Consider the following 27127-nt stretch of genomic DNA (forward strand, 5'->3'; position numbering starts at 1 on the left):
TTAGAAGAAAAAGGAAAAATTCAGACTTCTTTGGTACAAAGGGAGGGCCAAAAAGTTTTACTCAGATTTTCCAGATCATGGGGTTGCCATACCCCTAATCCTCCAGAGATACTTGTATACTGAAGTATAATTATTATTTTTTTAAACCCTTAGCTTCTGTGTATTGGCTCCTTGGTGGAAGAGTGGTAAGGGCGGGCAATGGGGGTCAAGTGACTTGCCCAGGGTCACATTGAAGTATAATTATTGAAAAAAATTTCCCATCTAAATCCTCAAACCTCTTCAAATCAATCCATGGGGTTCTGTGTTCTCCAAATAAAGAATCCTTGCTTTAAAGAATGTAAAACAGGGCATCTAGGATGCACAGTGGACAGAGTGCCAGATCTGGAAATGAGAGGTCCTGGGTTCAAATGTGATCTCATATACTTCTTACCTGTGTGACCCTGGGCAAGTCACTTAATCTCCATCGCCTAGCCCTTACCGCTCTTTTGCCTTAGAATCAATACTTCATATCGATCCTAAGAGAGAAGGTGAGGGCTTAAAAAAGAGAGAGAATACATGAAACTTACATGTCCACACAGAGTACCTGGATACGTATGCCCAAGGGGCTGCCGGACTGCCTCAAATTGGCTTTGTTAAGAGCCGGTTTTCTTACAGAAAAACCGACCTTTAGTCTATTTAATCGTGCAGCTCATTTTTCTTGACCTTTTATTTCAACCCTTCATGGGTCTGATATTACAGGGGCCATAAAAAGGACATGGAAGGGCCATCGCCTAGGTCTGTGGGAAGAGGAGGGACATCCATGGGGAAGGGACCCAGAGCAGGAGCCGGGTGGGTCAGTGGTTCCACTCTTCCCCGATCCAGTCTCCCCACAGAGGCTCCTGCACGGATGAGCCGAGGAAATGAAGAGCCCAAATCTTCAGAGACTAGAACGGCTTAGCCCTGGAGGCTCCTGCCCCGCTTTGGCAGGCATCTCTCTTTTCTCCCCATAATTGCTTTTCTCATCGATAAAAAACCATTAGTCATTAGTCAAGACGGCGTGCATTCTTTCTGAACAGGACTTCACCCGAAAGACCGTGATTGGGTTGCTTGACATCTACGGATTTGAAGTCTTTGATAAGAATGGGTAAGAGTCACCGTCTTCCAAACGGGTCATGCTTAGACCTAGAAGACCTTGCACGGTCTCAGAGGCCCCACCATGGTTCCTGTTCTTCCTACACTCCCCAGCAAGCATAACCTCCCTTCATGGCCCCCACTCCCGATTCATAGAGGCTCCGTGAAGGAAAACCAGGAACATATTCCCTTCTTTATACATTTTTTACAAACTAAACACAGGTATTTGTTCTGTATCAAAAGAAGAGGTGGGGTCGAGAGGGCGTGTGTAGTGAATAGAGCACTGGACTAGGATCAGGAAGAACTGAGTTCAAATCCTGCCTCAGACAGTTACTAACGGCATGGTCTAGAGCAAGTCTCTTCACCTCAGTCTGTCTCCGTTTCCTCAACTGCAAAATGGAGATAATAAAAATCCCTACCTTACAGGGTTGCTATGAGAATAAAATGCAATAATGTGTATAAAGTGCATTGCAAATGTTAAATGATATATGAATGCTGGTTGGTGGGTTGGTGTCATTGGTTATTAAAGAGGATGGAAATGGCACCACTATGGTGGGGTAAATGTTTGCCCGTGGTTGATCAGACCAATACGAGCTATAATATAAATTAGTATAATATGATATAATAAATTATAGATCATATAAGTCAATAGAATATAAAGATATAAAATATAAATCCATGTTATATTCTATGTAATAGCAATGGACATTTATATTACATATAAATCAATATATCAATTATGTTATATTATATGATATAAATCAACACAAAATTATATGTAATATAAATAAATATAAAATGACACAAATCAATATATGATGGAATAGAAATCTATTATATACAATAGAAACCTATATTATATTCTATATCATATCAATAATTTTCTATTATATATAAATCAATCTAATATTGGATATATTAATCAATAATGTTATGTATAATACAAACGTTATAGCTCAATATAATGATATATATTATAGATATTATAAATCAATATAAGTAACTATATTATATAGTATAAATCAATGTTATAATATACATATCAATGAATACTTTATATTACATATAAATCAGCATAATATAATACATGAATCAATATTATGTTGTATTATAACATAAACACAATATTATAATATATACTATAAATCAATATGTGTATATATAATATAAATAATATGATATGACATATAGATAATATATAAATCTATCAAATATGATATAGAATATAAATATATTATATGTAATATAAATACACGTCATATTCTGTATAATATCAATTAACATTTTATATGAATCAACATAATATATATCAATCAATATTATATAAGTCAAAACAATATAATATATAAACCAATATAATATGACATATAAACAATATAAATCAATAGAATATACTATAGGTGATATGTCAATATGATATATGGCATATTATAGACAATATTAATCAATAGAATACAAATATGTTATACATGCTATAACTCTATATTATATTCTATATCATATCAATTAATATTTTATATTATATATGAATCAACATTGCTATATTATTTATAATATGTCAACATACTATATAAATCAATCTAATATGACATATAGATGATATAAATCAATAGAATATGACTTGTTATAGGTAATATGTCAATATGATATATCGGTGCCAAACTAATATGAACAAACAGAATATAACATAGAATATAAATATATTATATTATATATTATATCAATTGACAATTGATATTATATGACATATTATAGATAATATAAACCAGCATGTTATATAGAAAATAAATCAATATGATATATGTAATAAAAACCAATATATAATATAAATAAACAATAGTATATGATATTATAAATAACATAACACAAATCAATACAATATGGCTGATTATATCATAAATAATATGACTAAATATTATTTTATAGAAACATAAGTATAGGGCATTATGTAATATATAAATACATATTATACAAAATACAAATCATTTTATTATATTTTCTATAACATCAACCAGTATAATATAATATTATATATAAATTTATATTATATAAATGAATATATTATATATAACAGAAATAAATATAATTGCTATATTACATAAATTAACATGTTATTTATAATGTAAAGGAATATATGTGATATGACATATATCATAGATATTAATATATTACATAAATTAATAGAATATAATAGAAATGCCAGTCAAGATAATGATTCTTTGTAAGGATAATAAGAATAGAAATGAGGCTGCATAGACGAGATTACGCTACATGCAGAATCGGGTCTCCCCTGCAGTTTATTGAAATCCTTTCTGTTTTAAGTTTTGAACAGTTCTGTATAAATTACTGCAATGAGAAACTTCAGCAGCTGCTAATAGAGATGACCCTGAAAGCAGAGCAAATGGAGTATGAGCTGGAAGGCATCGAGGTACAGCAATCTCCTCTGTCTTTCCCCCTTTCCCGTGAAGTGCTTCCAAAGGGTGTCCGAGGACATTCTCGTAAGGAATGTCATCTCCTCCATGGATGCCTGTTTTCCTCTGGGCCTCCTGGAGCAACCACTACGAATCCTCACCCCAAGGGATCCCCAGGTTGGGAAGAAGCCCAGTTTTGAATACGTCACCTTCACTGCCACGAGTTTAGACAGATCTCAGTGGCTTCTGAATTGAGTTTTTCAAAGCAATAACATTTTCCATGAATCTTATTCTCTCTAGAAGTCACTCATTTAAATGAGAATCCTTCTGCTTGTCCTTCCAGTGGGAGCCGATACAGTACTTCAATAACAAGATTATATGTGACTTGGTAGAAGAGAAACACAAAGGAATTATTTCCATTCTGGTGAGAAAATGAATGTTGATGGTGACTTAATGAGTAGATTGTGTTTATTGTGTCTAAGGAATGTATATGGATGTGAATTATCCAGTCTGACTCACCTCTGAACTCTGATACTTTGGCACTTAATAAGTTTGAGATAATAAGAAATTTAATAAGAAATTAAGTTTGGCTCTTAATTTCTATGAAAGGGAACATGGTGCAGTGGGTAGAACACCGGATTCGGAGCCTGAAAGACTTGAGTTCAAATCTCAACTTTGACATTTTACTAGCTACGTGACCTTGGCCAAGCCTCAGTGTCCTCCTCCATAAAATGGGGATAATAATCACACTTACCTCATAGAGTTGGGCTAAGAATCAGTGGAGATAATAGTGCTATATAAATGTAAGTTCTTGTCAGTGTTCCTGTATTCTCAGCTCCTTGAGATGTCTTTGTTTCGTTTTTTTTTTTAGCATAGTATTTGACATAGACTTGGCATACAGTGCCATTGCCTCCCTCACCCAGTCAGCCAAGCATTTATTAAGCACCTCCAGTATACCAGGCTCCATGTTAATCACTGGGGATACAATACACAGGAAGGTAAAACACCATCCCTGCCCTCAAGGAGCTCTCAGTCAGATGGGGAAGACAGTGTGTAAATATCCATGTACAGACAAGAAATAGACAAGATAAAATGGAGCTCCTCAACAGAGGGAAGGTGCGAGCAATGAGGGCAATCAAGAAGGGCTTCTTGTAGAAAATGGGACTTTAAATGGATTTGAAGGAAGCCAGGTGACGCCTTCCATTTAACTCTAAACTGTCATTGTCCAGGCTGGGCTTAGTAGGGACAAACATTGTGAGCATCTGTCTGGCTTCTTGCTACTCTCTTACCCCAATTTGCACCCCATGAACTAGAAAAAAGACCTTGTCTGTCAGGCAGGCAAGAAGTAATCATTAAGTACCTCCTGGGTGCCAGCACCTATGCCAAGCACTGGGGATGAAAAAAAAAGCCAAAGACAATCCCTACCCTCAGAGAGATTACATTACAGTTAGTAATTGGGGAAACATACAAACAAACAAATATATATATATATATATGTACATATATATATATAATAGCAAGTTATATACAGGACAAATAGGAAATAATTAACAGAGGGGAGGCACTAGAATTAAGAGGGATTGGGTAAGGCTTCCTGTAGGAGGTGGGATTTTAGTTGGAGTTTTTACTTAACAGAAACCAGGGAGATTAGGAGTTGATACAGAGGAGAGAGTGTTCCAGGCATGATGGACAGCCAGAGAAGATGCTCTGAAGAGAGAGAGTCTTGTTCAAGTGACAGCTAAAAGACCAGTATCAATGGATCAAAGAGTAAGTGTTGGGAAGAAAGGTGTAAAAAGACTGGAAAGTTCCTAGCTGTGTGACCCTGTGCAAGTCACTTAACCCTAAACCTAGCTCTTACTGCTTTTCTGCCTTGGAACTAAAGCTTGGTATTAATTCTAAGGTGAAAAGTAAAGGGTTTTTAATTTTTAAAAAAGACTGTTAAGGTAGGAGTGGGCAGATTATATATCTATCTATCTTTATATAATTTTTAGTTTATATATAGTTGTTATATATTATTATAATATAATATATTATTTATAGACATAGGATGGATTATCTGTCTAGATATGCCTACATTATATACCTATGCCTATATACATATATTTCTATCTACCTATATCTATCTATCTGTACTATCTATATCTGTGTAGGGATGTGTGTGTGTGTGTGTGTGTGTGTGTGTGTGTGTGTGTATGTGTGTAGACATAAGTATATATATAGCTGTGGGGGGGAAAGAGAGAGTAAGGATAGGGAGGGAGAAAGAAAGCAAGAGAGAGTGAGAGGAAAAAAGAAAGGGAAGAGAGAAAGAAATATTTGAATGAAAAATCATTTACTAAGTACATATTATATACTATAATACATTATAATGTGTGTATACTACATTTGTATACATTTGTCAAACCATCATCTCTGTTGTTCTTCTGATTCTGCTGACCTTGTTATAGATCGCTTAACCTTTCTGATTTCTTTTGATTGCTCATATTTTAAATGGTGCTATAACATTCTATCATTGCCTACCCTTACCACTCTTCTGCCTAGGAGCCAATACACAGAAATTAAGGGTTTAAAAAAAAGAAAAAAAAAGAAATTCTTATTGTTATTCAGAAGATGAATATTTTAGGATGCTTTCCTTTAATGGAACCTTTTCCGAAGGCTTATTTGAAGCATAAGAACTTGGCATTTCTAAGGTACCATTGTTGTCGTTGTTCAGTCATACCTCGTTTGGGATTTTCTTGGCAAAAATACCAGGGTGGTTTGCCATTTCCTTCTCTAATTTATTTTGCAGATGAGGAAACTGAGGCAAACAGGGTTAAGTGACTTGCCTAGGGTCACACAGCTAGGACATGCCTGAGGTTAGATTTGAATCCAGGTCCTCCTGATTCTAGACCTGGCTCTCTATCCACTGAGCCACCCAGCTACTCCTAGATTTCTTGAGGGCAGGGATCCCTCCATACAGTTACCATATGGTACATTACTCAGGATAAATGGTCAATCCATATTATTGTTTGACTGAATTAGGGAAAAATATCCCAATAAAGTTGTTCTGCATTGAGACAATTTGCTGATGGAAATTGTGTCATATCTCTGGGATGGTTTACATCATCGGCTCCTATTCCAGCCCTCTGATTCTATGGCTCATGCATGATATAATAATAATATTAATAACATACTATGTTTCAGAATTGCACGTTACAAAAATTATCCCATATGAACCTCACCATAACTATAGAAGGTAGGTACTATTATGATCCCCATTTTACAGATGAGAAAACTGAGGCAAAATTCAATTGTGAAAAATTCAATTACAAAACCGTAAGGGTTTAAGCAGCACAATGAATAATGTTGTTCTATGACATCAACTTTGCAGTTTCGCCAAAAACGTTTCTTCTCATTTGATGAATCTTCCCAAACCTCACAAAAGCTTTGCATTGGTATTATTGATATCTGAATGATGAAAACCGCCATACCCAAAGGATCTCAATAGAAAGTTTGCCTTTTTCTCTTTGAAGGATGAAGAATGCCTCCGGCCTGGCACTCCTACAGACCTGAGTTTCTTGGAAAAATTGGAAGAGAAAGTAGGGAAACACGCTCACTTTCAGACGTATGTACTTGGCCCTTGATGAGCTATGGGCGAGTTCTTTTTCTTCAGCGCATACGTGTTCCCTTGGAGATTCTCCAAGCCGCCCCCAAGGCAGCTGATTTATGAGAATTTAAAAAATGCGGCTCTTAAATCACTTGTGTTGCCATGTTTTTCTTAGTATTTCTCCCGGAAGGCAAACATAGTTTGTCTTGAGTAAAGATTTAATCTATATAGGGGCAGCTACGTAGCACAATGGATAGAGCACCAGGCCTGGAGTAGGGAGGACTTGGGTTCAAATCTGGCATTAGACATTTCCCAGCTGCATGACCCTGGGCAAGTCACTTAAGCCCTATTGCCTAAATCTTGCCATTCTTCTGTCTTAGAACTGATGCTAAGAGAGCAAGTAAGGGTTGAAAAAAAAAAGATTTAATCTATATAAAGTTTTACTCTTGAACAGGTTTTTGAACAGAAAAGGATGGTAATAAGCATTTATATAGCTTCTATTATAAGCCAGCCATTGTGCCAAGTGCTTTTTACCCCCTTACAAATATTATCTTATTTAATCTTCACCACAAACCTACAAAGTAGGAGCTATTATCATTCTCATTTTATACTTGAAGAAACTGAGGCAGAAAGTGGTTAAGTAATTTGCCTGTGATCTCATAACCAGAAAGTATCTAAATATGGACGTGAATTCTAGTCTTCCTGCTTCCCAGCTTAAATCACCAGAATCTTCAAAATGAAGCCCATTTTATTTACTTATTTATTTTTATTTAACTTCATTCATTCGTCTATTTGTTTGTTTATTAATTTATTTTGCTTATTTTTAAATTTTTATTTTTATTTTGAATATTTCCCCATAGTTACATATTTTATGTTCTTTCCTTCTCCCCAAACCCCTCTAATCTCCCTTAGCCGATGCACAATTCCACTTCATTTTACATGTATCATTGATCAAGGCCTAATTCCATATTATTGATAGCTGGACTAGAGTTATCGTTTAGCATCTACATCCCCAATAATAACCCCATCAGCCCATGTGTTCAAGCAGATGTTTTTCTTCTGTGTTTCTCCTCCCACAGTTCTTCCTCTGAATGTGGCTAGTTTTCTTTCTCATAAGTCCATCAGCCTTGCTCTGGATCCTTGCATTGCTGCTAGTAGAGAAGTTGGTTATGTTCGATTGTACCACACTGTATCCGTCTCTGTGTACAATGTTCTCCTGGAACAAAGCCCATTTTAGAAACATCTGTGCTAGTCTATTAGCCAAATGATAGTCCATAGCCAATGGTGTGTTGTTAATTAGATCACTGTTTCAAAAGGTAGCCACTCTCTTGATAGATAGATAGATAGATAGATAGATAGATAGATAGATAGATAGATAGATAGACAGAAAGACAGACAGAGAGGTAGGTAAATGGATGGGTGGATAGACAGATATAGATAGATGGATGGATGAACAGATGATTAGATAGATAGATAGATAGATAGATAGATAGATAGATAGATAGATAGATAGATAGATAGATAGATAGATGGATGGATGGACAGATGGATGGGTGGGTAGATGGATGGATGGATGGATGGATGGATGGATGGATGGATGGATAGACAGATGACTGGCTAGCTGGTTGCTGGCTGGGTGGGTGGAAGGATGGATGGGTGGATGGGTAGATGGATAGATAGATAGATAAATAGATAGATAGATAGATAGATAGATAGATAGATAGATAGATAGATAGATAGATAGATAGATGGACTGACAGACAGATGGATAGATAGATGGATGGATAGATGGGTGGGTGGGTGGATGGATGGATAGAGATATAGATACATGGATGGATGGATAGATGGACAGATGGATGGATGAATGAAAGAATGGATAGATGGATGGATGGACAGATGGCTGACTGGCTGGCTGGATAGATAGATAGATAGACAGACAAATGGATAAATGAATGGAGGAAAAATAGATAGATAGATAAATTGATAGATAGACAGATAGACAGATAGATGGATGGTTAGACAGACAGCTAGATGGATGGATAGATAGATGGATAGATAGATGAACAAATGATTGAATAGACACATATAATATACGTGTATATATATATACACATATACATGCACACATATAGAGTGAATATATATTCATATACACATATATAAGCACAGGATTTCCTTTAAATTGGTATAATGCTTCTTAAATTAGTATCTGTTTCCTAATAAGTCCCCAGATGCTCACCTAACTAATGTGCCTTCTTAGAAATTCTGTCAAAAGCAGTCATTTCTCCAAATCCTCAGTACATAGTTTGTAATGGGAGCTGCTGAAAGTATCACCACTGCCTTGTTTACAGCCATTTTAGTTGGGGGCTCATATTCTGAAGCAGGTAACTTCCTGTATTGTCCCTCACCATTTCTTCACACGTTATGATAATACTTACCTTTGAGGCAGGACCATGCATTGGATTTGGAGTTGGGGGACTTGAGTTCAAATCTCAGTTCTGCCACTGAGACCTTGAGCAAGTCATTACCCTCTTCCTCTTCTGTAAAAGGGGTAGTGGTGGCAGGGGTTGGACTGGATGAACATCCCAGATCCCCTTCATCTATAAATCTATGTTCCTACAAAAGACTTAATCCTGTAGGAGGCATCATCTTCTTAACAGGCCTGTGAGGTAGAAAGTGCAAAGATTATCATCCACCATTTTAGGTTCAGAGACATGGAAGGGTTTGCCCATGTCTGGTCAACCAGGATATACACCCGAGTCCTCTGAATCGAAGTCTAGAACGCTTTCTGCCCAATCCTGTTGCTTCTTACGTACAGCAAAGAAGAGAATATTAATTCTAGTTTATCTGTTTTCCTGTAGCCGCAAGCTTGCAAGTCCAAAGGCTAGAAAAAAGATCAGTTGGATGGAATTCCGGCTTCTTCACTATGCAGGAGAGGTCACCTACTGTGCACGGGGTGAGAGCGTACCCACAATTTCCACCTACATAATCTGAAGCCCTAAGAGAACACTAAGCACATGTTTACCATCTCTGTCCCTATGCATCTGTCCATCTATCCTTTAAAAATGTTTTAAATGTTTGTTTGTTTTTTTAAACCCTTGTACTTCGGTGTATTTTCTCATAGGTGGAAGATTGGTAAGGGTGGGCAATGGGGGTCAAGTGACTTGCCCAGGGTCACACAGCTGGGAAGTGTCTGAGGCCGGATTTGAACCTAGGACCTCCTGTCTCTAGGCCTGACTCTCACTCCACTGAGCTACCCAGCTGCCCCTGTTTTAAATGTTTTTAAATTTTATTTTTATTTTATTCCAATAACAAATATTCACATAAGTTTCACAAAGTTCCATGATTCATGTTGTTGTCTCCCTCCCCATTTATCCTTCTATCTCTTTGTCTCTCCATCTAGTTCTCTGTCTATCCCTCTATCTATCCATCTAGCTCCATATCTATCTCACTTTATCCCTCTCTCCATCCATCCATATATCCTTATGTAGCCCTCTGTCTCTCTATCAATCTATCTCTTTGTTTCTCTATTCATCTATCAATTTTTCTCTTTACCCATCTCCTTATCTCTCTCCCCATCTGTCCACCAGTCCATCTATCTTTATCTATCCCTTTACCTCCCTGGCTATCCATCAACCATCTATCTTTACCCATCCATTCCTCTATTTATCTCTCTATATTTCCATCATTGAAATATCCATGTCTCTGTGTTTATCTAGGCATCTCCTTATCAGTCTTTCTTTATTTCTCCATCCATCCATCCATCCATCTTTATCTGCCTATCCTTCTATCTCTCTAACTTTATTTCTCCATCCATCCATCTTTATCTACCTATCTTTCTATCTCTGTCCTTATTGCTCCATCCATCCATCCATCCATCCATCCATCCATCCATCATCCATCCATCTTTATCTACCTATCCTTCTATCTCTGTCCTTATTTCTCCACCATCAATCTATCCATCCGTCCATCTTTATCTACCTATCCTTCTATCTCTCTGTCCTTATTTCTCCATCCATCCATCCATCCATCCATCCATCTTTATCTACCTATCCTTCTATCTCTCTGTCTTTATTTCTCCATCCATCCATCTTTATCTACCTATCCCTCCACCTATCTATCTTTATCCATCCATCCCTCTCTCTATCTCTTTCTTTCCTTCTATTCTTTTATTGACCCATTTATCTATCTACTTACCTCTCTTTCAGTCTAGAGCTGTCATTTCATCGACAAGAGGAAATTCCCAATATGGAATCCCTTCCCCCAGAAACAGATTGGACTTATCCATTGCTTAGAGTCTAGGGCTCTAAAGGGTTCAGGATCTTGCCGAGTGGTCCCAGGGCTCGTAGAGGTGTGAGGCAGGTCCTGAATCCAGCTCATCTTAACTCAAAGGTCATGCCATGCCTCCCAAGTAATACAAACCACTAAGCTACAGACCTAGCATACACCAATGCATGTGCAAGCATTCCAAATTGAAGCAACCTCTTAAATTGTATTCATCTCTCCAAAAAATAAGAATCTGAATTCCTCTTAGAAAATTTGGAACAAGGCAATCCAGACAGTGTTTGCACCTATAATAAATGCAGGGACAGAACTTAGAATCAGAGCCTCAGGCTTCTGGAAGTGGAAGAAAATGTAATGATAATCTAGTTCCATCTCTTCATTTTGCAGAAGAGAAACCTGAGGCCCAGGGAATGAGGGGACTTGCCCAAGGTCACACAATAAGTTAGTGGGTGGTTTAGAACTCGAGTCTCCTGGGTTCCAGTGGCCTACACTTTCCACCCGACTACCATGGGATTCAATCATCCAGCTTACTCAGCTATCATTTACTAAGCACCTACTTGTGCCACGAATACATCTTGGAGAGCTAAGCTGGTGTCTGCACACTAGGAGAAAGACCATGTTTTTCCAGAACAATGCTTTGTCATGTCACCTCTTGGGAGGTGAAAGAAAGAAATGATTTTACTGGATGATTTTCTGGCCCTAAGAAGCCTCACTGAAATGCCTTTCCTTCATATATAAAGACGTATCAAGATTCTGATCCGGCATTCTGTTTTTAACTCCTAGGATTCTTAGAAAAAAACAACGATCTCCTCTACCGACATCTCAAAAAGGTAAGGCAGACCGCTGTTGACCTTGTTTCGTTAAGTCAGGTCCAGCCAATAAACGTAATTAATAAACGTAATTAAGCTCCTACTATGTGCCAGGTCCTAAGCACCGGGCATCAGAGAAAGCCCGAAGACCATCTCTGCCCTCCAGGAGCGCACAGTCTCGTGGGGGAGACGGCATGCAAAGAGTCACGTACAAACGGGCTACGGCCAGGAAGACCTGGAGCTCATCCCCAGTGGGAAGGCGCCATGACTGAGGATGACTGGGAAAGACTTCTATGGAAAGGGGGATCAGACCTGGGATTTAGAGGAAGCCAGGAGGCAGAGACAAGGAGGGGAAGCGTGCCAGGCATGGGGCAGCCACAGAGCAGGCCCAAGAATGGCAGATGGAGGCTCTTGGGTGAAGACCAGCCAAGAGGCCACCATCACCAAGTTGAAGAATATGTGGAAAGAGAGTAGAATGTAAAAAGACACTGGAAAGGTGGGAGAGGGGCAGGTTTGGAAGGGCTTTGAGCATCAAACAGGATTTTATATCGGATCCTGGAGGTGATAGGGAGCCACTGGAGTTTATTGAAGAGCTGGATGCAGCCTTTTAGAAGAGTTGCTTGGGGGGGCATCTGGGTGGCTCAGTGGATTGAGAGCCAGGCTTAGAGAGAGGAGATCGTGGGTTCAAATCTGGCCTCAGACACTTCCCAGCTGTGTGACCTTGGGCAAGTCACTTGACCCCCATTGCCTACCCTTATTGCTCTTCTGCCTTGGAGCCAATACCCAGTATTGATTCCAAGATAGAAGGTAAGGGTTTGTTTGTTTTTTTAAAGGCATCATGGAAATATGTTTTGAGTGATAATACATGTATAACCCAGTGGAATTGTTTGTCAACTCTGGGAGGGAGGAGGGAAGAGAGGAGGGAGACAACATGAATAACAGAACTAGAAAACTAATGTGTAAATGGTTATTGGAATAAAATAAAGATAAAATTAAAAAAAAATTAAAGTCACTTAAAAAAATAACCCTTGGATGATTCCAATGCAGAAGAGGGGTAAGGGCTAGACAATGGGGGCTAAGTGACTTGCCCAAGGTCACCCAGATTTGAACCCAGGACCTCCCATCTCTATGCCTTGTTCTCAATCCACTGAGCACCTAGCTGCTCCCCATTTTGAACAAAAATCAAATTTTCGAGAGCTTTTCTTCCTAAAACCACAAGACCTTGAGAGAACACATTGTCAAAGTCCACATACAATTTTAACCCCAAACTCTTCTACCTAGAGGCAACAACACCTCCATGAACTCTTCCCATCATGACTTGTCTAAAATGCCAAGGCTTGGCTTCAACAAACCCAAAGACTCTCCTCTCCAAGCCCCACAAGGTCTGCTCTCTTTCTGGGTTCTCCGGCCATGTCGACTCCTTTGGAAGGAAAGGATTAGCTCGCTGCTTCCAGACTGGTCCCAGGGACACATGGCCTGCATTGGAAACCGATGGACGCCCACAGTGATCCCAGTTGAGGTTTCTTATCCTTCCACCCTCCCAGCCATTGGTTGGAGCACGTCTTCTGAACACCCTCTAATTACTGAGCATGAGAGCTGCATCTGGTTCCATATGGCACGAGGATAGGCTTGTTTTTATTCAACCCTGGAATAATGGAACATGATTTTAGCTTGTTTAAGGGCTCAAAGGAAATTATCGTGCGTTATTGTCTTCTTTGTGGACTGATGAGCTCCTCTCATTTGCCACCGGAACTCATTTCTCCTTTTGAGCTGAAAAAGTGGCTCTGCTCAGTCAGTATTCTCTTCAGTCCTACCAAGAAATTCAGTCATTCTGGGTGACTGATATTTACACGTGAAGCAGCTAGGTTAAAAAATGGAGTGGGTCCTGGAGATAGAAAGTGCTGAGTTCAAATCCTGCTTCAGACACTTCCTAGCTGTGTGACTATGGACAAGTCTTTAATTTAAATTAAATTTAATTTAAAGTCTTTCTCAGCCAGTTTCCACATCTGTGAAATGAAGATCACACCGAACCCAAATTTACAGGATTATTCAGAGATAATATTTCTAAAGTGTTTTGTAAGCTTTAATAGATACTAATTATTATTGTTGTTATTTTTGGTTTGCCTAGAATTTACCAGAATGTGGTGACTGTATCACATTTACTTTTCCCTTTAATTTCCTATTAGGTGCTGTGTGGGTCTAAAAATGGCATTATTAAAGAGTGCTTTCTTGTGGAAGAATTAGAAAACAGGAAAAGACCTGTAACGGTAAGTGAGAAAACTAACCTATGAAATAGAAAAAAGCATCAAGAGATTGGATTTTTTTTTTAAGAAGTCTTTTAGCCTTGGCCTGATGGTATAACCTGCACACAGAATGAGAAAAATCATAGGATATTGGAGAGGGGGAAGATGTTAGAGGCCAGGCAAGCCATTTTATAGGTGGGAACACTGAGGCCCTAAGATAGGAAGCAATTTGACCAAGGTCACATAGGAAGTTCATGGCAGACCTGGGACTCTTAGACCTTAGCCCTCAGATTCTATTTCTCAGTGTAGCCAACAGTTGGGTTTAAGCTAGTTGTGTCCCTTCTAAGAAGTCCAAAAAAGGCAGAAAGAGAGCTTGTTTCAGAGCCTGAAAAGCCCTGGGTTCAAATCTTGAATCTATGGAAAAATATTCTAAATCAATTAATTAAATAACAAATTTCAAAAATCAAAAAATCAAAAAGGTCTTGATCAATGACATATGTAAAACCCAGTGGAATTACTCTTGGGTTATGGGGGGGGGGTCTAGGGGGAGGAGGGGAGGAAAAGAATATGAATCATTTAACCATGGAAAAATATTCTAAATCAATTAATTAAATAAAAATTTCAAATCTTGAATCTGATACATACTGACTGTGACTGGGCAAATCCTTCTTGGTGCTGCTCAAGGCAATTCTCTCACAAGTAGCAGCTAGGTGGGTCAGTGGATAGAGAGCCAGCTCTGGAAATGAGTGGTCCTGGGTTCAAATATGGCCTCAGACACTTCCTAGATGTATGATCTTGGGCAAGTCACTTAACCTCCATTGCATAGTCCTTATCGCTCTTCTGCCTTGGAACCAACACTTAGTATTGATTCTAAGACAGATGGTAAGAGTCTTTAAAAAAAAAGAGTATAGGCTGTAGAGAGGATTCCAAGATCTGCACTGGCAGAAAGTGTTTCCTTATTAGGGAAGTTCCTTTTCCTGAAATCACAGGTTCAGTCCTCTCTCTAAGAAGGGAATTATTATCCTGACACTTCACATCAGCAGATTCAAAGATGAGTGAATTCTAAGAAGATTCAACAATTCAATAAAGGAACACAAAGACAAAAGGAAAACAGACCCTCTTAAGGAGCTTAGAGTCTTCTAGTGGGGAGCCACAATAAGTACACAGACAAGTAAAGACAAGATTTAGGCAACATAAATGCAAAATAATTTTGAGAATGAGAAAAGAGTACATGGAAGAGGGCAGTTCCTGAGCTGATGCTTGAAAGGATGCTGGGGATTCTAAGAGACTCATACCAAAGGGGACTGCCTCCTATTTGGCATTTTGTCAGTGCATCTATCAATCATTTTTTGTTTTCTCTCTCTTTTATTCTCCTCTTATCTCTAAATATTGTAACTTCCTCTTAGAAAGTGCAACATTGTGTGTACTTTTAGCTAGAAGATCTTTAGAGGTATAAGATAGTTATGTTTAAATGATCCATTGGGGGAGACTAGTCTCCTAAAGGATCACGGGGGGAATTGTGTAGAGGGAATTTCATCCCCTCCCCCTCCTGGATTGCTGACCTGGTTCATCCCATTTTTTTTACATGCCAGTGCTACATCCATGAACGTAGATAAAAGGGGTGTGGGTGGAGCCCACTTGGGTCTTTTTGCGCTCACTACTTCCCGGAGCAGGTAGGGGATGGATGGAGGTTCCTGCAGGATGAGCTTCACATGGTCAGACTTAGAGTAAGAGACTTTAAATCTATGCTTATCTACCTTTTCTATTTCAAGTGATTATTAATAAATGTTACAGAAAATAAGAACATGGAAGTTATTAATTTTTAATCTAACAAGACCAAGGTGAGGAAGGAACACATTCCAGATCCAGGGGATAGATTCTTGTGTTGGGGGAATCACAAAAATGGGTACAGAATGAAATAAGATGGAAAGAGCTCAGGAATTGCATTTCAAATGAATTGTTTGTGCTTTTATTGACGGATGATGTTGAATCAAGATTCTCTGTCTATGTAGGTTGGAACTCAGTTCAAGAACAGTGTAGCCAACCTAATTGACATCCTGATGTCCAAGGAACCTTCTTACATTCGCTGCATCAAACCCAACGAGAGAAAAGAACCGAGTGAGTGGTTGAAATCAAGGAATTGGGAAAGGAAAGAGGAACATAGATCCAGGGTGGGAAAGGGTTTTGTTGGCTGTCTTGTCCATTCCATTCATTTTTCTTAATTAAATTAAATTTATTGTTATTGCTTTGATTCTGAAGCTGGTAAATGCCAACAGATGTAAATATTTCCATGTACTAGAAAGAACAAAAAAAAAAGAGGATTGTAGAGGGAACTGCAAATCTCTATTACTTTTAGTTTGAGGTTTTTTTAGAAGTATTTAACAAAGTCAACATGTTCCTTTTAGAGGGCAGCTGGGTAGCTTAGTGGATAGAGAGCCAGATCTAGAGATAGGAAGTCCTGAGTTCAAATCTGGCCTCAGATACTTCCTAGCTGTGTGTCCCAGGGCAAGTCACTTAACTAACATTGCCCAGCCCTCATTGCTCTTCTACCTGAGAATCAATGCATTGTAATGATTCTAAGACAGAAGGAAAAGGTTTTAAAAAAATGTTCCTTTCAAAACTGACCTGCTTGTCTGTTTCTCCCTCTGAACTTCCTTCTGTTCTCTTCTATGCATTTAAAAAGAAACAATCTCCCAAATTTTTACAGTGATCCTCTTGCGGTTCCTTTTGATTAATCTCTTTAGAATTTTTATCACTAGAGACCACAGCTTAAGTGATGGCAGTATTAGAATTTGAATCCACACCCTAGTGCAAATATCAATAATATGGAAATAGATCTTGATCAATGACACATGTAAAACCCAATGGAATTGCTCAATGACTATGAGAGGGGGGAGGAGGATGGGAGGGAAAGAATATGAATCATGTAACTATGGAAAAATTTTCTTAATCAATTAAACAAAATCTTAATTTTAAATTTTAAAAAAATTTTAAAAAAAGAATTTGAATCCAGGTCCTCTGACTTGAATCTAGTAGTTCTTTTCATTATACTAAATGACTTCTCTTTGGTTTAAATATTTTAGAAACACTACTCCATAGCCTTCACCTCATGGAAAACCTTTTTTTTCCCTCTTAATATAAATACAACTATGTTCACCTTTGGTGAATTTTGCCTTCTGGAATTCCTATTCCATATTATATTAAACAAACTCCCTTTCATTGTGAACCTTCTTTCTCATACTTTCCATTTATTACCTTTCCTTCTGAGGACTCCGCATTCCTTCAGTAACCCCCTCAACCACTGTCTATGTCATCTCTCATTCCTTGCTGCCCCCACCCCAACCCAATGGTCCTAGACGGGGAGTTGGAGTACTCTTTACTCTCCATTGTCACATCTAGACTCTCCCTTGAATTCTAATCCTCAACATCTCTTCCTTTGAAGTCCATCCAGTCAAAATTTCCCACTCAAAATTCACATGGAAATTTGAGTGGCCGTAGTATGCTGATCTCCATATCCTTCTCCTTCCATTCAGCACCATCTATGATCCGCCATCTTTCTTTCCTTCCTTCTGTAACTCTTGCCCTTTTACTAGAGGGTGTTCATATCCAGGTAGAGGCTCCTCAGCCTCCTTGAGTCCCATTCATTCTACCTCAACTACACATTGGGAGGGTTATCAGTGAGATCTCACCGTACCGGTACCTACAAGTATCCCACATTCCCTTAGCACTTCCTTTCATTCCACCCTCTTCCTGTGCCTCATCCATTCCTTGTCCTTGTGTTCCCAGCCCCTAGCTTGGTGCTCAGCGCACAGTAGGTGTTTAATCAGTATTTGCTGATGACTGATTGCTTTGCCTCCAAGACTGAGCCACCCGTTCTGTTGTCAGAGATGTTGGGAGGAGGAGTCGTCTCGAACCGATGGTTGCAATGTGCCCAGGTGTACAACCTCCCAAGAGCTCCTTTGGCTCCTGGAGGCTTTTGGACCTGCTGCTCTTCTCTGTGTCTTCCCAACTCTGCTTCTGCAGGTAAATTTGATGACTTCCTCATAAGACATCAGATCAAGTACTTGGGCCTGATGGAGCACCTCCGAGTCCGACGGGCTGGCTTTGCGTACAGGCGGAAATACGAGCATTTCTTGCAAAGGTATGTTCTCAATGAGCGTCGTCATGGCTCCAAGAGAGCCAACAGCTTGCAGGGTGCTTGGAATTCCATCCAGTGATGGGAGAAGGCAAATGATCTTTGGGAATCCCCTGATTTATTCCTAACCACCCAAAGGTTGTTTCTTCAAATGTGTTGCTATTTGGCCACCTGGGGGCAGCGCGAGAACGGTCCTTTCATACTCTAGATGTCCTGTTTGAAGGGAATGAAGAAGAGATGGTAGCCCTAAAGTCCCTGAAAGGGGAGAGCTGGCAGCAACGATGCCCCCCATCTCCTCTATTTCTAGGTACAAATCCTTGTGCCCAGACACTTGGCCCCACTGGCATGGCTCTCCATCAGAGGGGGTGAAGAAGCTCGTCAGATACATTGGCTACAAACCTGACGAGTACAAGTTAGGGAGGTAAGTGGGCGCCCGCCATATTTCTGCTCCCCTCGGCGGGCATTTCTCTGGCTTCTGTCATTCACTCACACGTTAACCATGACCTCATCTATTCAAAAGGAGCCTCCGGCACTCACTGGCAAGGTTCTCGTAAAAGCATCCTTCTGCCCTCTTCACACAAAAGTGCTGTTCAGACCTGTTTGAAAGCTCTGAGGCTGGGCCATGGAAAGAGAGGCAAGCCATGACTCAAGGATCCTAAAATCTAGGCCAGGCTGTGCGCCATTGAATAACCCTCGATTCCTGAAAACAGGAGAATGTTTCCCAGGAGGGAAGTTCTCAAAGAACATGATCAAACAGCCCTCAAAAGGAGACTATTAAGCTATTTACAATCGCATGAAAGAATGTGCCAAAGCACTAATAAGAGAAATGTAAGTCAGAACAAAGCTGAAGTTCAGCCTCTCGCCCGTCAATGGTAGGGGGCTGTGGGGAAGACAGGGACAGCCACATTATGGGTCAGTGGGGCTGTGGATTTGGACAACTGTTCTGGAAAATACTTTTTTCAATCTTTTTCACTTGCGTCTGACTCTTCGTGATCCAATTTGTGGTTTTCTTGGCAGAGATACTGGAGTGGTTTGCCATTTCCTCCCCTAGCTCATTTTACAGATGAGGAAACTGAGGCAAATTGGGTTAAGTGACTTACGCAGGATCACATAGCTAGGATCTAAGGCAACATTTGAAATCAGTCTTCTTGACTCCAGGCCCATACTCTTTTCATTGAACCACCTAGCTTCAGAAAATAGCATCCTGCAAATCTAAGGCATTAACTTTCGACATGCCAACTGTCCATACTGAAGTTTGTCAGAAACCAGTGGAGAAAAGGAACAAAGTTTTAATTAATGTATTCTATCTGGGCTGGCTAATGACCTCTCTCTGTCTGTCTCTCCTTCTCCTTCCTCTCCCTCTTTTTCCATCTCTTTCTTTCTCTTTCTCCTTTTTTCTCTCAATATTCTTCATCTCTCTCTCTCCTTCCTCTCTCTCATTCCTTCTTTCCTTCTTCCCTCCCTCCATCCCTCCTTCCTCTCTCTCTTCTCTCTCTTTCTTCTTTCTCATTCCCTCCTTCTTTCCTCCTTCCTTCTTCCCTCCCTCCCTCCTTCTCTCCTTCCTTCCTTCTCTTTCTCACTCCATCTCTCTCGTTCTCTCTCTTTCCCCTTTCTCTCCTTCCTCTCCTTTTCTTTCCATCTTTCTTTCTCCCCTTTTCTCTCAATATTCTACATCTTTCTCCCTCCCTCTCCCCCTCTTTCTCCATCTCTCCCTTGATTTCTTAATCTCATCCCCCAAACCTTTGTTTCTGTCTCCAACTGCCTATGTCTCTTACTCTCTCTCAATTTTTCTTCACTCTCTTCCTCTCTATCCCTCTTTGCATCGTTCCATCCCTTCAACTCTTGCTCTCATTTTCTGTCTCCGCCTCTCTTATACACACATCATAATGAGAAGCAGCAGCAGACGGTGAAGGCACCCTAAGGACCTGGTGTCACCCTGGACCAGTTGCTTTAATTTCTAGGTGCCCCAGGCAAACTCCCTAACACCAAATTATAGAAGGTGCCAGTCTGCACTGATGGAAAGAATTCCCCACACGGATGAAATTACAAGTCTAGACTTCAGTTATTAAATGTGTGTGCTCTCAAAATATTAAGTGTGATCTTGTGAATTCGACTTTAAACCTTATAATTTACATGTAATTAACTGTTGTTCATCATACAGTTCCTCATCTTTTTCCACTTGGACTATTTATGGGCACAGTGGATAGAGCAGCAGGCCTGGAGTCAGGAAGACTCATCTTCTTGAGTTCAAATCTAGCCTCATATACTTACTAGCTGAATGACCCTAGGCAAGTCATTTCACCCTGTGTGTCTGAGTTTCCTCATCTGTAAAATGGAGAAGGAAATGGTAAACCACTCCAGCCATTGCCAAGTCACAAATGGTCAGACAGGACTCAAAAAAATGACCAAATTCTGTATTTGCTAGAGGAGCACCTAGGTGGCTCAGTGGTTAGAGGGCCAGGCCTGGAGTCCAGAGGACCTGGGTTCAAATCTGGCCTTAGATACCTCTTAGCTGTGTGACCCTGGGCAAGTCACTTAACCCCTTATTGCTCTTCTGCCTTGGCATCGATATTTAGTATCAGATCTAAGCCCAAGGGGACGGTTTAAAAAAAAAAGTATTTGCCAGGGATACACGTACACATTACCATGTAGCGTGTTGCCCCTATAGACTGTTAACTCCTCGAGGGCAGGAACAGCTTTATTCTTTTCTTACTATTTCCAACCCTTGAAACAGTCCTCGAGACACGGTAGGTGCTTACAAAACAGTTCTTAATTGATAATTAAGAAGCTTCTGTATTTTTCTCCCTAGAACCAAGATATTCATACGTTTCCCCAGAACTCTGTTTGCCACCGAAGATGCTTTTGAGTTTAGCAAACATCAGCTGGGTAGGTTTTTCCTTCTTCTGAGGAGTAAATGCAAGTAGAATGGATTAGGCAGGAGTAATGCAGGGGAGAGCAGAAGGGGTTGGAGGACTTTCCTCCCACGCGGGGCCATTAGAATCCCTAGAAGGGAGACTGAGGCCACTGAGCAGCTGTCTTTGGACCGAGCCAGCCTCGCCATTTCTTCTGCTGTGAGATTAGGAAGTGGGGAGTTGAGGGGAGTCTTCCCTAGGGGTGAAGGGGGAGGAGGGGGGAAGAGCCACCCGCTGTCTGTACCACCCAGGCACCCTCGCTTGTGATTTGTCTACCTAAGTTTCTGCCCTGCTGCACGATGTTTAAGCTCACCTCCGTCGGTGCTTCCCTGCCATCTCGGAATCCTTCTCCAGGAGTTCAGTGCATCCTTTGGGGCACACTCTAAGGGGTGGGGGATGGCAGTGAATCCAAAGGAAACCCATTTTACCAAGCTTTTTGTTTTATTTAAGTTGCAAAAATCCAAAGCACGTACAAAGGCTGCAGAGAGAGGAGAGCATACCTGGAAAAGAGGCAAGCAGGTGAGAAGTAAGTAGGAGGGGGCAGCTGGGGGGCTCAGTGGATAGAGAGCTGGGCCTGGAGATGGGAGGTTCTGGGTTCAAATCTGGGTGACCCTGGGCGAGTCACTTAAACCCCATTGTCTAGTCCTTCCTGCTCTTCTGCCTTGAACCAATGCACAGTATTGATTCTAAGATAGAAGGTGAGGGTATAAAAAAGTAAACAAAAAACCTATATGAATCCTACATCTTAGCTGTGTGACATTGCCTAACCTTTACTACTCTTCTGCCTTGGAACCAATACACAGTTTTGATTCTAAAATGGAAGATAAAGGTTTTAAAAAAGACAAACAAAAACCCTGTATGAATTATACTTTTTTAGCCATGTGACTCTGAACAAGTCACTTGACCCCCATTGCCTAACCTTTACTGCTCTTTTGCCTTAGAACTAATACACAGTTCAAAGATGGAAGATAAAGGGGTAAAAAAAAACCCCTGTATGAATTATACTTTTTTAGCCGTGTGACCCTGGACAAGTCATTTAACCCCCATTGCCTAAATTTTACTGCTCTCCTACCTTGGAACCAATACACACTATTGATTCAAAGATGGAAGATAAAAGGTTAAAAAAAAAAACAAAAGAAAACAAAAAAACCTGTATGAATTACACTTTTTTAGCTGTGTGACCCTGGACAAGTCACTTAACCCTCACTGCCTAACTTTTATTGCTCTCCTACCTTGGAACCAATACACAGTATTGATTCAAAGATGGAAGGGAGGGTTAAAAAAAAAAAAAGGAAGAAGAAGAAGAGGAAAAAGAAATAAACAGACAGACCTTGCCTGTGCTTAACCTGTGAAGCTGGAGAGGGAGCATTCAAAAATGTTAAGAGGCTCTGGGTTCAAGTCCAAGCTCGGCTGCTTGGTCACTTTGTGACCTTGGCAAGCTCTCTAGGCTTGGGTTTGTTTACTTATAAAATGGAATCATGATGAATATGGAAATACGTGTCCCACGACAGAGAGCATGAGCAGGCCCTAGATCAGATTACTTGCCATCTGGAGGAGGGGGGGAGGATGGGAGGGAGGAAATTGGGATCACAAAATGGCCAGAAAACAAATGTGAAAAATTGCTTCTCCGTGTAATTGGGGATCAAAAATACAACTGAAAATCTGAACGGGGGAGCAGGAGACTCAAGCGAGAATGAACGTTGGGGATTTGTATTTTAAGGAATTTAATCCTAACATGCTAGATGAATGTGAGCCACTGTTTGGGATTATGGAAAAGGGGCCCGAACTGAGGAGCGAAGGGACTCTTCAGAGCTCTGCGACTTCTGCATGCTCCGAGACAGCTGGATGTTCCGATTTTAGTCAATGAGGATGAACAAAGTCATTCTTGGAATAGCCGTCGCATTTTCTGGGGGGTGGGGTGGGGTGGGGGTTTGTTACTGGATTTATAACAACTCTGATGACTACCTGCATAGACAGTCCAGTTATTTTTTCTTTTCTTTTTAATATTTTCTTTTTCTTTAATTATATTTTAAAATAATTTTTAGTATTTGTGGGTTTTGTTTTTTTTTTTATTTTTGAGCTCAATTTCCTCCCTCCTTCCCCATCCCTTTCCCTGAGGCACCCAGTGATCCGATACCAGTTTTCCGTGTGTAATCGTTTCCCCGGTTTTCCTATCGGCCATCTCGTGGGAGTGTAGCCTTCCCATTTTAAATACGACTTTGCCACTTGGTTCAAAACCACATTTAACCTCCTAATGCCAGCAATCCATTCTTTCAGCCATTACCCTTGAAGCCTACTGGAGAGGCGCCCTGGCTCGGAAGGAGATCCAAAGGAGAAAATGGGCCATTCAGATCATCCGAAAGTAGGTTCTCTGTGCAATGGAGGGAGAGGAGTGGGGCCCGGAAATACACATTTAGGAAGCCCCTGCTGTCAATCATCTGAAGTATAAAAACAGAAAGCGGCTGGTCTTTGCCCTCAGGAAGCTTGCATTCACCGGGGAGAAATGGCCCGGGCGTGGGAACTTCGACACAGAGCGTCCTTTGGTTTTCCCATTTACGTTTTTCTTGTTCATATTCAACTTTTCCCTTGGGAAGGTACCGATGACATAACACAGCGAGAGGCAGGAGGTTGAGGGTCAAGAACTAGTTCTCTGCTGCTTGCTCTATGGCCTTGGGCATGTTTTCTGGGAGCCTTCGTTCTCCATTTGGAAAGTATTTGGAAATATTTTAAAATTTCAAATGAAAAAAAAAACTCACACGTATCTGTGAGTTTATAAAAGAAGTACGATGCTTTTGACTCATTTAAGCCTCAGTTATTCATTTGTAAAGTATATGGAAATATTTGTAAATTTCAAATTAAAAAATTCACAAATATCTGTAAGTTTATAAAATAAGTATGATGCTTTTGACCTATCCCAGTCTCAGTTCTCATTTGTTTGTTTGTTTGTTTTTAAACTCTTAACTTCTGTGTATTGGCTCCAAGGCAGAAGATTGGTAAGGGTGGGCAATGGGGGTCAAGTGACTTGCCCAGGGTCACACAGCTGGGAAGTGTCTGAGGCCGGATTTGAACCCAGGACCTCCCGTCTCTAGGCCTGACTCTCAATCTACTGAGCTACCCAGCTGCCCCCTCAGTTCTCATTTGTAAAGTATTCACAAATATTTTTAAATTTCAAATTAAAAAAAATCCACAAATATCTATGAGTTTATAAAATAAACATAATGCTTTTGACTCGTCTGAGCTTTAGTTCTCATTTGTAAAGTATTTGGAAATATTTTTAAATTTCAAATTTTAAAAATTCACAAACATCTGTAAATTTATAAAATAAGTACGACACTTTTGACCTGAGTCTTAGTTCCCATTTGTAACGTATTTGGAAATATTTTTAAATTTTAAATTAAAAAAAAATTCACAAATATCTGTGAGTTTATAAAATAAGCATCATGCTTTTGATCTGTCTGAGTCTCGGTTCTCATTTGTAAAATATTTGAGGATATTTTTAAATTCCAAAATTTCTAAATATTGATGTTTATTTTAAAAAGCCTAATGCTTTTGATTCTTCTGTGCCTCCATTTCTTCATTTGTAGAACAAGTCTCATACTCTTTTTGGGGGGGTGGAAAGCAATTTAGAAACCAAAGGAGAACTCCCATAAATATGAAATTGTATTTATAACAATGAGTCAAATAATTTACATATAGCCGATATATATTATAAAATAATAATATTGAGTCAAATCTTGCTGACTTTTGTTGACAGAGTTTTTTACGTGAACTCTTATCCTCGGGGATTGAGATATTCCTATATCCATGTAAATACGTGTGTGTGTGTGTCTCTCGCCCTGTCTCTGTGTCTCCGTGTCGGTCTCTCTTTCTCCCACTCTCTGTGCGACGGCCCCTTTTGATCTATTGGTCGTGGAAGTGAAGAAAGACTCCAGGGCCCCCAGCAAGGCTCTAGGCCGGAGTAACTCCTGACGTCATTCCTTGTTTAGGTTCATAAGAGGGTTCATCAATCGAAATAAGACTCTTTCTTCAGAAAATGAAGACTATATTATCTTTGTGCGGAAGAATTACATCTTGAACCTGAGGAATCACATTCCCCAAAATGTGTTGGACAAGAGTTGGTTGAAGCCTCCCGCCATCTTGGAAGATGTATGTGCTGAGCGCGGCAAGTGTTGCGATGCCATGATGGGGTGGGGGCTCGGCCGAATCCTCCCTTGGGGCACCTTCCTCTCATAGCTGAAGGCTACAAGGACACCTACTCCAAGTCTAATGTTCATAGTAGATTCAAATCCGTCTTCCTTAATGGAATGGTCCATGAATGTTGCCCTACTTCAGTTCCTCATGGTCCCAGCTTGGGTTGACCCATCAGCTATTATAGAATAAGATAACTCGTCTGGGACAGTCAATAGCTTTTACCTTTAGCTGTAAAATGAGAACATTTCTTTTCTATTTTTTGTATTTGAAATTTTGCATTTAATTAATTAATTTAGAATATTTTCCCAGAGTTAACCTGATTCGTGTTCTTTCCCTCCCCTCCTCCCACCCTTCTCCCATAGCCAACGAGCAATTCCACTGGGTCTTACATGTGTCATTGATCAAGACCTTTTTCCATATTATTGATATTTGCACTGGGGTGATCATTTAGAGTCTACATCCCCAATCATATCCCCATTGACAAAACATGGTGTTTTGTTTTTTTTAACCCTTAACTTCTGTGTATTGACTCCTTGGTGGAAGAGTGGTAAGAGTAGGCAACGGGGATCAAGTGACTTGCCCAGGGTCACACAGCTGGGAAGTGGCTGAGGCCGGATTTGAACCCAGGACCTCCCGTCTCTAGGCCTGATTCTCCATCCACTGAGCTACCCAGCTGCACCCCTCCCCCATGGATTTTTTTTAATAGACGTGATCAGGCAAGGGTTGATGTTTGACCAGGGCTATAGAGGATGGGAAGCAATGGAAATATGTTTATTTATTTACCTTATTAAATTAATCTAAATTAATATTTATTAAGTACTTACTATGTGACAGACACTATGCTAAGTGCTTTACAAATATGACCTCCCTTCATCCTCAAAGCAGCCCTGGGAGGTAAGTGCTATCCCCGTTTTACAGTTGGGGAAATTGAGGCAGACAGAGGTTAAGTGACTTGTCCAGGATCACACGGCTCCTAAGTGTCTGCGGTCCTCCTGACTCCAGGCCCACTGCACCACGCAGCTGCCTCTGACGGATGGAGGAGCACCGCGAGGCAGGTGGGATGCTGCAGTGAGTCGGGTCTTACCTGAGACAAGACTTCCACGTGGGCTTGCTGGACGTGGGACGGGGCCCTGGTGACGGGATGGGGCTTCTTCCCTGCAGACTTCTGAGATGCTGAAGAAAATCTGCACAAGGAACCTGGTGCGGCAGTACTGTCGGGAGGTGACGCCGCAGAGGAAAGCGCAGGTACGTCCTTCCCTCTCGGCCTCCCCCCATGGGCCTCCCCCCATGGGCCTCCCCAGGGGCAAGTGCGCCTGCTGCCCTCTGCAAAGGGCCGGAGGAGCCTCCTGGGCCTTTCCATTTGGAAGGCCGGCACTGCAGGTGCTACTGAAAACTTACATGAATGGCGGAAAGGGATGGCGAACGCCAGGACCCCGGCTCTCTTCCATT

General features: G+C 40.4%; 1 protein-coding gene across 1 annotated transcript in view; it reads left to right on the forward strand.

Moving 5' to 3' along the window:
• The window catches only part of MYO1H (myosin IH), a 54582-nt gene that overhangs the window by 16698 nt on the left and 10757 nt on the right, over positions 1-27127 (forward strand). The window contains exons 4-19 of the mRNA XM_044685464.1: positions 1056-1123; positions 3433-3538; positions 3865-3945; positions 7031-7122; positions 9966-10060; positions 12172-12218; positions 14384-14464; positions 16453-16558; positions 18464-18581; positions 18883-18996; positions 21385-21461; positions 21938-22006; positions 23765-23849; positions 25474-25633; positions 26840-26923; positions 26980-27083. Coding sequence (XP_044541399.1) covers positions 1056-1123; positions 3433-3538; positions 3865-3945; positions 7031-7122; positions 9966-10060; positions 12172-12218; positions 14384-14464; positions 16453-16558; positions 18464-18581; positions 18883-18996; positions 21385-21461; positions 21938-22006; positions 23765-23849; positions 25474-25633; positions 26840-26923; positions 26980-27083 — 1487 coding nt within the window. The remainder of the gene's footprint in view (positions 1-1055; positions 1124-3432; positions 3539-3864; positions 3946-7030; positions 7123-9965; positions 10061-12171; positions 12219-14383; positions 14465-16452; positions 16559-18463; positions 18582-18882; positions 18997-21384; positions 21462-21937; positions 22007-23764; positions 23850-25473; positions 25634-26839; positions 26924-26979; positions 27084-27127) is intronic.

Source organism: Gracilinanus agilis, chromosome 1, assembly GCF_016433145.1.
Source record: "Gracilinanus agilis isolate LMUSP501 chromosome 1, AgileGrace, whole genome shotgun sequence".
NCBI classification, from domain to species: Eukaryota; Metazoa; Chordata; class Mammalia; order Didelphimorphia; family Didelphidae; genus Gracilinanus; species Gracilinanus agilis.